At 44.9% G+C, this 12,500-nt stretch overlaps 1 protein-coding gene across 2 annotated transcripts in view; it reads left to right on the top strand.

Annotated features, from left to right (window-relative positions):
- The window catches only part of gria4a (glutamate receptor, ionotropic, AMPA 4a), a gene marked incomplete at both ends in the record, with an annotated part of 168,574 nt that overhangs the window by 82,269 nt on the left and 73,805 nt on the right, over nucleotides 1-12,500 (top strand). For both annotated transcript variants that reach the window (XM_083637609.1, XM_083637608.1), the window contains 3 exons: nucleotides 112-243; nucleotides 5,438-5,491; nucleotides 8,163-8,321. In XM_083637609.1, the coding sequence (XP_083493735.1) occupies nucleotides 112-243; nucleotides 5,438-5,491; nucleotides 8,163-8,321 (345 nt within the window). The remainder of the gene's footprint in view (nucleotides 1-111; nucleotides 244-5,437; nucleotides 5,492-8,162; nucleotides 8,322-12,500) is intronic.

The raw sequence follows: 12,500 nt of genomic DNA, 5'->3' as shown, positions 1-12,500 counted from the left end.
TGCGTGATCTTGTGTGTTTGTGTGTGTGTGCATGTGCGTGTGTGTGTGTGTATGCGTGCGTGTGTGCGTGTGTGTGTGTGCTTGCTTGTGTGTGTGTGTGTATGTCCTCAGGTGAGTGCGATCTGTGTGGAGAGTTTCAATGAGGCAGCATACCGCCGGCTCTTAGAGGACCTGGACCGACGCCAGGAGAGGAAATACGTCATTGACCTGGAGCCTGAGAGACTACAGAGCATCCTGGAACAGGTAATCATATTCATAACTCTGCCCATAGTTCTCCACTCCATCACCCGCAAGGCTGCAGTGCTCCATATTGCTAGAGAGATAGCTGTTTCTGTTTCAACGTCCCTTTGGTTGCTCCAGGTGTGACAGGACTGTGTGAAGTGTGGTTGACACTGCATCCTCCGTGGACCTGTTGTCTCTGTAGGTGAACTGATGGCTGTCCAGATCACTGGGGATGCAGCAGGTAGCACAAGCCTCTCAAAGCACTTCATAACCACGGGTGTGTTAGAGCAACTGGGCGGTAGTCATTCAGGCCTGAATGCTGGTTCTTTGGGACGGGGGCGGATTTGAGACAGGTGGGGACTAACAGCCTGCAGGCAGGGAGAGGTTAAAGACGTTGCTAAACACGCCTGCTACTTGCCTATTTTCAACAGAGTGGATCTCACCTGGTGCCTGGTGGTGCTGTAGGACGAGCACATGCTCCCCCTCCTCGGGTGTCTTTTGAGCTCTCACTCTGCTGGGGTTTTGGTGGTCGACGAAACGTGCAAAGAACTGGTTCAGGGTGTCAGGGAGTGCAGCGTCAAGGCTGCTCTGTGTGCTGCTGCTCTTGTAGCCTGTTATGGTCTTGATGCCTCTCCACGTGCTGCGGGAGTTGTTGTTTTTAAAGTGCCCCTCAGTGCGCTGTGTGTACCTGTGCTTGGCTTTAAAGTGCCCCTCAGTGCGCTGTGTGTACCTGTGCTTGGTTTTAAAGTGCCCCTCAGTGCGCTGTGTGTACCTGTGCTTGGCTTTAAAGTGCCCCTCAGTGCGCTGCGTGTACCTGTGCTTGGCTTTAAAGTGCCCCTCAGTGCGCTGTGTGTACCTGTGCTTGGTTTTTAAAGTGCTCCTCAGTGCGCTGCGTGTACCTGTGCTTGGTTTTTAAAGTGCCCCTCAGTGCGCTGCGTGTACCTGTGCTTGGTTTTTAAAGTGCCCCTCAGTGCGCTGTGTGTACCTGTGCTTGGTTTTTAAAGTGCCCCTCAGTGCGCTGCGTGTACCTGTGCTTGGCTTTAAAGTGCCCCTCAGTGCGCTGTGTGTACCTGTGCTTGGTTTTTAAAGTGCCCCTCAGTGCGCTGCGTGTACCTGTGCTTGGCTTTAAAGTGCCCCTCAGTGCTCTGTGTGTACCTGTGCTTGGCTTTAAAGTGCCCCTCAGTGCTCTGTGTGTACCTGTGCTTGGTTTTTAAAGTGCCCCTCAGTGCGCTGCGTGTACCTGTGCTTGGTTTTTAAAGTGCCCCTCAGTGCGCTGCATGTACCTGTGCTTGGTTTTTAAAGTGCCCCTCAGTGCGCTGCGTGTACCTGTGCTTGGTTTTTAAAGTGCCCCTCAGTGCGCTGCGTGTACCTGTGCTTGGTTTTTAAAGTGCTCCTCAGTGCGCTGTGTGTACCTGTGCTTGGTTTTTAAAGTGCTCCTCAGTGTGCTGTGTGTACCTGTGCTTGGTTTTTAAAGTGCCCCTCAGTGCGCTGCGTGTACCTGTGCTTGGCTTTAAAGTGCCCCTCAGTGCGCTGCGTGTACCTGTGCTTGGCTTTAAAGTGCCCCTCAGTGCGCTGCGTGTACCTGTGCTTGGCTTTAAAGTGCCCCTCAGTGCGCTGCGTGTACCTGTGCTTGGCTTTAAAGTAACCCTCAGTGCGCTGCGTGTACCTGTGCTTGGCTTTGAAGTGCCCCTCAGTGCGCTGCGTGTACCTGTGCTTGGCTTTAAAGTGCCCCTCAGTGCGCTGTGTGTACCTGTGCGTACCTGGGCTTTTCTGATGCCCTTCTCCAGCTCCCTGTGGGCGTTACTGTAGGCCAGCGTGTCGCCTGTCCTGAAAGCGCTATCTCGTGCTTTGAGTAGAGACCATACAGTACATTTCTCTGTCTAAGCCGTGGTTTTTGGTTTGGAAACACCTTGGTGGTTTTGGTGGTTAGTTCTCTCAGTGCAGAAGTCTATGTAGGCCAAGACAGATGAAGTGTATTCCTCTATCTTTGATTTTGAACACTTCCCAGTCTGTGTTTTCAAAACAGTCCTGCAATAGTGAGGTGGCTTCCAGAGAGTTCCCCAAACTTTTCAGTAGCAGTCAGATTGAAAAAGTAGCTGGCTCATGTTTGCGGCATTTGTTCCAGTGGTCCTTTTCCCAATTAATAAACAAACCTCAAATGTGTATCCATGATGTGTGACAATTGAAATAATACAAATAAACATTCTTATAAAGGCCCAATGCTCAATTTTATTATAAATAAAACAATATAAAACACAAACAGGCAATGTACAGTATATTTTTAAGAACAAAGAAAATAATAACTCTTTGTTTCCCTCTGGATCTGGAGAGATTGTGGTGGGTGGACTGTCAGGGTAAAATATGCTAGGACCCCTTTGGGGCATCCGGGGGGCTATGCCCCCTGTAAGAAAAATGTGTAAATTTTAAATTAAAATGCATGAATCTGGTTCACTTTGAGAACAAATTTAAGAGGCTAGATGTATGAAGAAAACATACAATTACACAGCCTCTTTTTACTGTGCTGTGGTTTTTACAATGATGAATTTAGCCTTTTGGTCATAAAGATTATTGAAAGATATTCCATATTCCAGACTGAAATGTTATAACAGAAGTGGAGTATTGGCCAGAATGACATGAACATTTGGACACTTATTCAGCGGGTATCTTGTATGTTGCGTTCAGGTGCACTGTAAAAACATTTTTTTTTTTAATCTATAAAGTAGCCGGTAGGCCTACTGGCCGGTAGGCCAGTAGGCAGGGAACTCCCTGGGCTTCCTCACTCCAGACTTGGACAGTTTTCACAGTTGGTCTTGATTAGAGGTTTGTAGGATGGATCAGTTTCAGTGAGATGTGGGCAGGTGTGGAGATGGCTCTGATCTATATGCTCCTGCCTGGGATGTTTTTGTAGACTTGATCAAGAATATATGTGTTTATCTCAGGGTAGGAATGAGTATGAGCAAATATTTACTTGTCTGTACTCCTGTAAGTTTCTGATAGATCAGTGTGTGGTCACATCACCATGGTGGCTACATCTGTGTGTGAGTGGCTCAATGGAGTAAACACACCATACTGACTACAGACTGTAAAGACTGCTCAACAAATATTGAAGTCTGGGCACGTAGACACCGCTCACACACACACACGCACGCACACACACGCACGCACGCACGCACACGCACACACACACACACACACACACACACACACACAGTCACACACTTGCACCTTACGCTTGTCTAAGCTCATTAGACTATCTGTCGTGCTTGATCGTCCCAGACTTGAGCTCTGACAGGTGTGTGTGTGTGTGTGTGTGTGTGTGTGTGTGTGTGTGTGAGAGTGGGTGTGTGTGTGTGTGTGTGTGTGGGTGTGTGTGGGTGGCCGTTTTGACCCAGGTTCCAGTGTAACATCCCATTGGTTCTGCCACCTGTCATCACATCTGATTCTCCGTCTGCACATCTGACAAACACACACACACACACACACACACACACACACACACACACACACACACACACACACACACACACACACACACACGCACACACACACACACACACACACACACACACACACACACACAGAGTTTCATACATACAAACAAACACACACACACACAATCATTCACTGGGAGCAGAGCTAGCTAGCCCTTAGGCTACTCGCCTACTCATCAGCACCAGACACGCACACACACACACGCACGCACACACAGACAAAACTAAACATGGTGTTTTCCAACACTGAGCTGCCTCAATCGGTCAAGTGCTCCAGGATCCTCCTTTCTTATCATATCGTCCTGTTCTGAGAGCACCGACCTCCCTCTGTGGAGGGGCTGAAGCGCAGCAGACTCCTTCTACACAGTGATAGAAATTCACTTGACATGAACGCTGAACTTGATAGAGACCATTTTTGAACCAGGGTATAAACATCTGTATTTCTGATGTAAAGTCGGGCATTTTAAAATTGGCTGAATGGGGAATGACTCCCTTCTGTGTTGGCCTAATGGCCTCAATTTTCAGAACCGCAGGTTGTGGCTTGACAGAGAGAAAGACACACACACACACACACACACACACACACACACACACACACACACACACACACACAATGTGTGGCATCACTGCTCTGACACAGAGACTGCTCTGTTCTGCTACTCCTGCCAGCTGCACTGCGTGTGTGTGTGTGTGTGTGTGTGTGTGTGTGTGTGTGTGTGTGTGTGTGTGTGTGTGTGTGACAGAGAAAATGTGAACAATTTATCAATTAGGCTGATGATGCACTATGTTAATCTGAAGAGACCCGGTTAATTGTGCTATTGATACAGTATGCTTATGTATATTTTACATTTTACAATGCAATACCAGGGCTACAGTTTACCTGATTATTTGAAATAGATCTTACCTGTACCTATATTTAAAGATATGTATTAATAATAACTAATATGACATGTATACGGTTTGTGCAAAGAGGGTGTGTTCGCAGGGTTGTGAAGCAATACGTGTGTTGAGACAATTTCAGCCGTTACTTTGAGATGGTTTGGAGGTGTGAGGTTTTAGTATACGGGGGCCGTGTCCACAGGAAGCTTTTTTCTTCTTCAGGTCGGAGTGTTTTGGAAATCCTGTCCAGACACCCCGCGCCCGCAGAGTGCTTATTTGTTGCTGTAAAAAAAAGTGACATTGACAAGCTGTGCTCTTCTCCAATTTGTTGAACTTTTGTCTGCTTGATGCGCCCAGAGGAGCGCTACACCAAAAACCACCAGCCCTCGAGAGCGCTAAACGCCAGGTAGAGGAAGAGGAGCGTTTTTACCATCGAGAGAGAATTGCAGCTCAAAAAAAACGCTTCCTGTGAAGGCGGCCACTAAATGTAAAAGGCATTGAAGCTGTTAGAAAGTAATGATGCATGCAGTACACTGTGCTATATGATCATATAGAAAACGGTAGAAAATAGAAAACACCCACAGGAAACGCCTACATCACATTTACAGAGTAGAAATAAATCATGAGAATTTGAGTGAATGTTAATGTTTTGTGTTTGACGGGGATTTTCTTTACACTTCAGCAAACGGTTACTTCTCAGTTCACTCCACACAATACCAGTGGGTAGCAAACCATGAATCCTTTCTGTGCTTACTCTCTCTCCCCCCCCTCCCTCTCTCTCCCTCTCTCCCCCCCTCTCTCCCCCCCCCCCCCCCCCCCCTCTCTCTCTCTCTCTCCCTCTCCAGGCGGTCAGTGTGGGGAAACATGTGAAAGGTTACCATTACATCATGGCTAACCTGGTAAGAGCCCTTTAATCACATTGTCATTGGCTATGATTTCAGTTGGGCTTGAAACAATGCAACAGTTGTAGAATGGTTCACAATATTATTAGCCTACATGAGATAGCCCAAAAAAAAGAGTCTTAGGGCAGCCATGATGCAGTATCATGCTGTGACTGACTGTTGCCGTGAGTAGAGAAAACCAAACCATGCACATTAATTTGACCTGGTCCTTTGACTGTTCCCAGGCCAAGGTGCCATCTGAATATGAAATCAGACTTTTCTATAAGAAGCTGTATATCAAATGAAATCAGACTTTTCTTTAAGAAGCTGTATATCAAATGAAATCAGACTTTTCTTTAAGAAGCTATAGAAGAAGCTGTATATCAAATGAAATCAGACTTTTCTTTAAGAAGCTGTATATCAAATGAAATCAGACTTTTCTTTAAGAAGCTGTATATCAAATGAAATCAGACTTTTCTTTAAGAAGCTGTATATCAAATGAAATCAGACTTTTCTTTAAGAAGCTATAGAAGAAGCTGTATATCAAATGAAATCAGACTTTTCTTTAAGAAGCTGTATATCAAATGAAATCAGACTTTTCTTTAACTCATTCACCGCCAATGACGTCTTTGACGTGTTATCAGCAATGGCCTTCCCCGCCAAGGACGTGTTTGACGTGTTTTTGTTTTTATTGGTGCAGCGCCTGCAGCAAACACTTGCCCAGCCTGTCACACAGACACAGGTCCCTGCCTTCAAAGGGTAGCCGACAGCACGCGATCAAACACATACCGCAGCTGTTGTTTTGAAATTGAGCCAGAGGAAAAGCAGAGAACGGGTAACGCTTCCTTGTGCAGACAGGAGAAACGCAATTGAAACGCCGAGCTGGAGTCGCCTTCCTCTGTGCCAGCCAGGAGAAAACGGGAGAAAGTAATCAAGAGATGTGTTTGATCATCGGAGGAATGAGGAAATGATCGATCAGTTTGCGAGGGCGGTGAGGACGTGTTGAATAGCCGAGGGGAAAACGGGAACGATCATAGATATGACAGGGAGACATGGACGAGGACGGTGTACCAGAACAAATCAAAATAAACACAGGAACAGCTAGGCAGCAGCGGGCAGAAGGCACTCACAGCAGCCCGCTGTCCTTCTCAAGAGCTCTTCAGTTGGTTCATGAAATCGCTGGGCTGCTCGCCCTCCAGTGTTGCTCCTGGCCAATCCCAGCGCCACAGGGCGTGGTTATTGCTTATCCTATGTTGGGTTAGAAATCTAAAAGGGGGATCGTGTGTGTGTGTGTGTGTGTGTGTGTGTGTGTGTGTGTGTGTGTGTGTGTGTGTGTGTGTGTCTGTCTGTCTGTCTGTCTGTCTGTCTGTCTGTCGGTGTGTCTGTCTGTCTGTCTGTCTGTCTGTCTGCACACTCACACCGAGTAAACTGTATTGTTGAATGTAAAAAAAAAGCACTTCATGTGTGTATATATATATATATATATATATATATTTTTTTTTTGTCATTTGTGTCCTAACGAATAATATTTACATGTCTGATGTCAATACAGTTCAAAATAAAAGAATTGAGAGTGAGTTATGCCTGAGATTGTGCCCTTTTACAAAAATGCTTTTTTCTCCCTTTTCTCTTCCCAGACAGGCTTTTTTGGTGAACATGGGGTGTATAAAAAGGGTTATAAGTAGAGTACAGAACATGCTAAAAGCTAACTTTCTTTTTGGGGGTGAAAGTAGAGACTTAGATCTTCATTTCGAGGTATTGGACATCACTGTAGTCCTAGTACAGAATTTACTGTGGGTCTTGAAAGATGACCAAACATTATGGAAATACTTGGCCTGTGCCAAAAATGCCAGTCAGATATTGGCAGTGAATGAGTTAAGAAGCTGTATATCAAATGAAATCAGACTTTTCTATAAGAAGCTGTATATCAAATGAAATCAGACTTTTCTTTAAGAAGCTGTATATCAAATGAAATCAGACTTTTCTATAAGAAGCTGTATATCAAATGAAATCAGACTTTTCTTTAAGAAGCTGTATATCAAATGAAATCAGACTTTTCTATAAGAAGCTGTATATCAAATGAAATCAGACTTTTCTTTAAGAAGCTATAGAAGAAGCTGTATATCAAATGAAATCAGACTTTTCTTTAAGAAGCTGTATATCAAATGAAATCAGACTTTTCTTTAAGAAGCTGTATATCAAATGAAATCAGACTTTTCTTTAAGAAGCTGTATATCAAATGAAATCTAAATGGAATCAGACTTTTGAAATCAGACTTTTCTATAAGAAGCTGTATATCAAATGAAATCAGACTTTTCTTTAAGAAGCTGTATATCAAATCACGTGTTTCTCCTCAACAAAGTCACAGCTTGAGGAAGCTGCTGGAAAAAGCTTCAGCCAGTGAAATATTGCCTCAACCTTGACCCCACAAATCAGAAAAAGGGGCCAATGTGTTCAGGTCAAGCTGGATAGGCTCTCAAAGCTTTTAGCAATTAGCATCCATCAACCCAGGATGATCTCTCTCTCCCCCCCCCTCTCTCTCTCCCTCTCTCTCTCCCTCTCTCTCTCTCTCTCTCTCCCTCCCTCTCTCTTTCTCTCTCTCTTTCTCTCTCTCTCCCTCTCTCTCTCTCTCTCTCTCCCTCTCTCTCTCTCTCCCCCCCCCCTCTCTCTCTCTCTCTCTCTCTCTCAGGGTTTTAAGGACATTTCTCTGGAGAGGTTTATGCATGGCGGGGCAAACGTGACTGGTTTCCAGCTGGTGGACTTCAGTAGACCTATGGTCATTAAACTGATGCAGCGCTGGAACAAGCTGGACCAGAGAGAGTATCCTGGATCTGAAAGCCCACCCAAGGTAACAACAAGCGTTTCCCTACCATTGCCTATACAGGTGTGTCTATAGGAGCTGCCACCCTACAGCTCAGGCAGGGTGGAATCTTCTTTCATGGAAGCAATGACATGGAAGCTCACAGACAGAAATAAACAAATTGAATTATATTATATTATATTATATTATATTATATTATATTATATTATATTATATTATATTAAATTTCACTTTAGTCAGTTAACTGATGCTCTTTTCCACACTACCACACAACTGCAATACATATCACTCACATAAACACACATGGGCATGCAGATGCACTCACGCACGCACGCACACACACACACACACACACACACACACACACACACACACACACACACACACACACACACACAAATTATATCTCAGTAATATATTGAGGTCTAATACTGAGTCAGTATTGCTTTACAAATGGTAAATGGCCTGCATTTATATAGCGCTTTTATCCAAAGCGCTTTACAATCAGTAGGTACATTCACCCATTCATACACCGATGGCGGCAGGCTACCACGCAGGGTGCTGGCACACCATCAGGAGCAATTTGGGGTTCAGTGTCTTGCCCAAGGACACTTTGACATGCAGACTGGAGGAGGTGGGAATCGAACCACCGACCTTTTTTATCCAAAGCGATTAGTGGACGACCTGCTCTACCTCCTGAGCTACAGCTGTCGACAAATCTTTCTTCATGCCTGTTTCTCACCACAGAAGCCAATTAAGAAACAGCTTTTTCGATCAGTAACCAGTCACAGGGTGATGTGCTGCATTTTTCAAAAAAAAATCAGTGTGACAGGCTGTACTGGGCACAGCCTCTTAGCCTATCAGAGTGTGACTTTAGAAGGTGGGCATGGTGAATCGGCTTATCCCGATTGTGAAAGAAGTTGGGCTCAAGCATTGAGACCCCATTTATACCTGCTATTAAAATGCAATCTGTATCCAGACACGTTATCCAAATAAGGAAAAACAGGTTAATGCAAGGTGTAAATGTGTCGTGATCGGAATGGGATGTGTCTGACCACATCTGGGGCTAGACTGGCTCACATTGTGTTTGGATCTTAGGTTCAGTTTGCTTTAGCCCTATGATGGGCCGTGGGCATTCCTCTCGATGGCAGCCTTTCTTGCAGATTCCAGATCTCCTCTCCAGTCTATGATGCTGTTTTTCCATTTTCCCAAATTTAAGCTGTTTATGTTTTTTTCCCAAGTCTGCACGTAGTTGTGGCGTACACACATTTCTGAAATGCAGGATGGTAGCAGAATGACCCACCCTACTCTCACCCTACTCTCACCCTACTCTCACCCTACTATCACCCTACTCTCACCCTACTCTCACCCTACTCTCACCCTACTATCACCCTACTCTCACCCTACTCTCACCCTACTCTCACATGGATTAGTCTCTTTGGAATAAGTGCAGCAGCTGTATGGCAGGGACCGGCTTTGAGGAGCAGTGGAGGTTCCCTCAGTGTGTGGGCGCTGTTGACGGGACACATAACCTTACCTGTCATAGCCTCGAGCACAACGCCACTGCTGTCACTCGGTTGTGCTTCAGGCTGTTGTTGACCACCAGATACGCCTATAGGGCATTATTATGTGTCTCTACTATAAAGCCAGCGAAATAGTATTTAACACAGCTATTTTTACAAGCTCAACAAATCAATAGAGAGCGCGGCGCACATGCAACTCCTGCCACTGCCTCATCGATGCTACAAAGATCTTTTTAGTACATTGCCTGTAACTCCGCTCCAAATGAATTGGCTAAGAGGAGATGTGTACATTGCTGCCCAAAGCAGACCTCAGAAATAGGCTAAATAGCCCATGTTAAATGCTCCCCACTCCACTTCTTTACCCACATGTGCATTTACATCCCTTATATCTCCTCTGTTCCTCTCCTCTTATTCTTATTCTTATTCTTATTCTCTCTCTCTCTCTCTCTCTCTCTCTCTCCCTCTCTCTCTCTCTCTCTCTCTCACTCTCTCTCCCCCTCTTTCCTCCCTAACTACACCTCTATTGGCTGGATATTGACCTGCAGTTCATTGTGGTTCCTTTGGTGCATATATTCACTGTCCACCTAGCTATTAAATATACATCAGGGTGCCGCCCTCTATCCATGTTCCCCATGCTCTAGGATGCCCTCTCTCTCTCTCTCTCTCTCCCTCTCTCTCTCCCTCTGACTCTCTGTCTCTCTCTCTCTCTCTCTCTCTCTCTCTCTCTCCCTCTGACTCTCTGTCTCTCTCTCTCCCTCTCTCTCTTTGTCTTTCACACACACGGACATGGACAAACACGGACGCCCGCGCACACACACACACACACACACACACACACACACACACACACACACACACACACACACACACACACACACACTTCACACACAGTCACTGTCACACGTATGTATGCAGGCACACATGCTAAATGTAATTCCCATACAAGGTGATATGGATCTTTCAGCTCTTCAGATGTGTTGATGGTCATAGACTTGCATTAGTGGCATAGCATTAGCATATTTCACTCAGGGTCCGGTGTTAATTGGCCGATCATTATGCTCATATTTAGCTGATAAATCCTCGTTAGAGTGTGACAGCTCTGTCAATTGTCCTCCACAGTTGACTGCAACACAACAGCCTTGTGTGTTTGTGGAGGCGTGTGTGTGTGTATACATGCTTCTGATAGAGTAGAGGTAGAGAATGACACAACTGCTGTGACAAATGTCCAAAAGTTGGAGGCAAATAACTGTGCGCATTTGCAAATTTCAATCAGAACTTTGTAACACCATTAAAAAGCATCCAGTACTTGTGTTGTTGTTGTAGCCACAGCATCAGATATTTTCTGTGCTACCTCTGTCTTTTCACAAGCAGAATGAGATGTTAATGATTCAACAGAACAACAGGATGCCAGATGTCTCTAGTGACAACGTACGTCTCCAGGATGCTTGAGGCTAGTTGGTGGTTGGTGAGCTGAGCTATAGCCTCGGGCCGTGTCGTTGCCTCAGGCTAGCTAGAACCCAGGGCTAATGATGTGTGGTGTGGAGAGGGCTACTGAGACCGGCCCCCCTCACACTAGGAGACTAGGGGGTTGGAGCTGCTTTTTCATCAATCACAATCTCTTAAACCAGTGGTTCTCAACTGGTGTGCCTTGAAAGGCACTCTGGTGTGCCTGGAGGCTTTGTTGAAATGTAATGAAAATGATCAGTGACCTGGCAAAATAATGTATGAACTTCAGCCAAATTGAACTAAAAATGCGTATGGTCACACATATCTTCTCTAGTTAATGACTTTTCTGGGCCTTTTCCATCTAATTTTGTCATACACTGCTCCAAATTACAGTACATGCCCAGAATATGAATCACTTTAGAACATCTGTGTTAGTATGCAGCAGACAATGGGCTGCTTTTTTCAATATTTGACCATGTGTGAAACATTTCACATTTTTTGCCAAGCATTGGTACAAAAGTCATTTTATGAATTAAATATGCACGTCAACATGTCTTTTTGAAAGACCGACAACTGTCTCATTTTCAGCTGAACGATTCAAAATACAATGCTTCAGCATGCGCTGGGACGCGTCATCAGTGATGTTAAACTGGGGTCGTAAGGTGTTTCGGGTCTGTCCAACATCATACACCCTCGCCCAGTAGACCCAGCCGAGGCCGATTAAGACCCCGACCCGCGTCCCGGAAGCAGCCGCTCACGGGAATATTTATAATTTCAGATATTCAAAATATGTTTTGTTCAACTGTGTTAGTATTACTCATTTTCTTATTACTTTATTGCTGATGAGGTCTTTTGATTGTTATCCCAAAGATTCTGAAGTATTGTCATTTGAAGGATATCATACATTTTTAAATGCACATCGACAAAGTGCTGCAGCCTGTCTGAGAAAACAGACAAAGACAAAATGTAGTTTTGTTGCTATGTCGACATTACTTTATATCATAAACTAAGTAAATGTCACTGTATAGTGCCTTTTAAACATGAACTCTGGATCATGTCGGGCTAGAGAGAACAGGATAGCATGTATCGAAAACAAGAAATGTGATAGGAAACAGCTTTAGCTATGAGGCAGTCAAAATAGTGGTCGCACCGTCGTCAATCACTGTGGGTGATTTATTTGGCAACTAATGCCTACCCCACACTACAGGATTTTCAAATCCTTGAAGATTATAAAAAT

This window comes from Poromitra crassiceps (genome assembly GCF_964638095.1).
Source record: "Poromitra crassiceps genome assembly, chromosome: 5".
Taxonomy (NCBI): domain Eukaryota; kingdom Metazoa; phylum Chordata; class Actinopteri; order Beryciformes; family Melamphaidae; genus Poromitra; species Poromitra crassiceps.
Note: the sequence above shows the minus strand (reverse complement) of the source record. Positions and strands in the feature narration are given on the sequence as shown.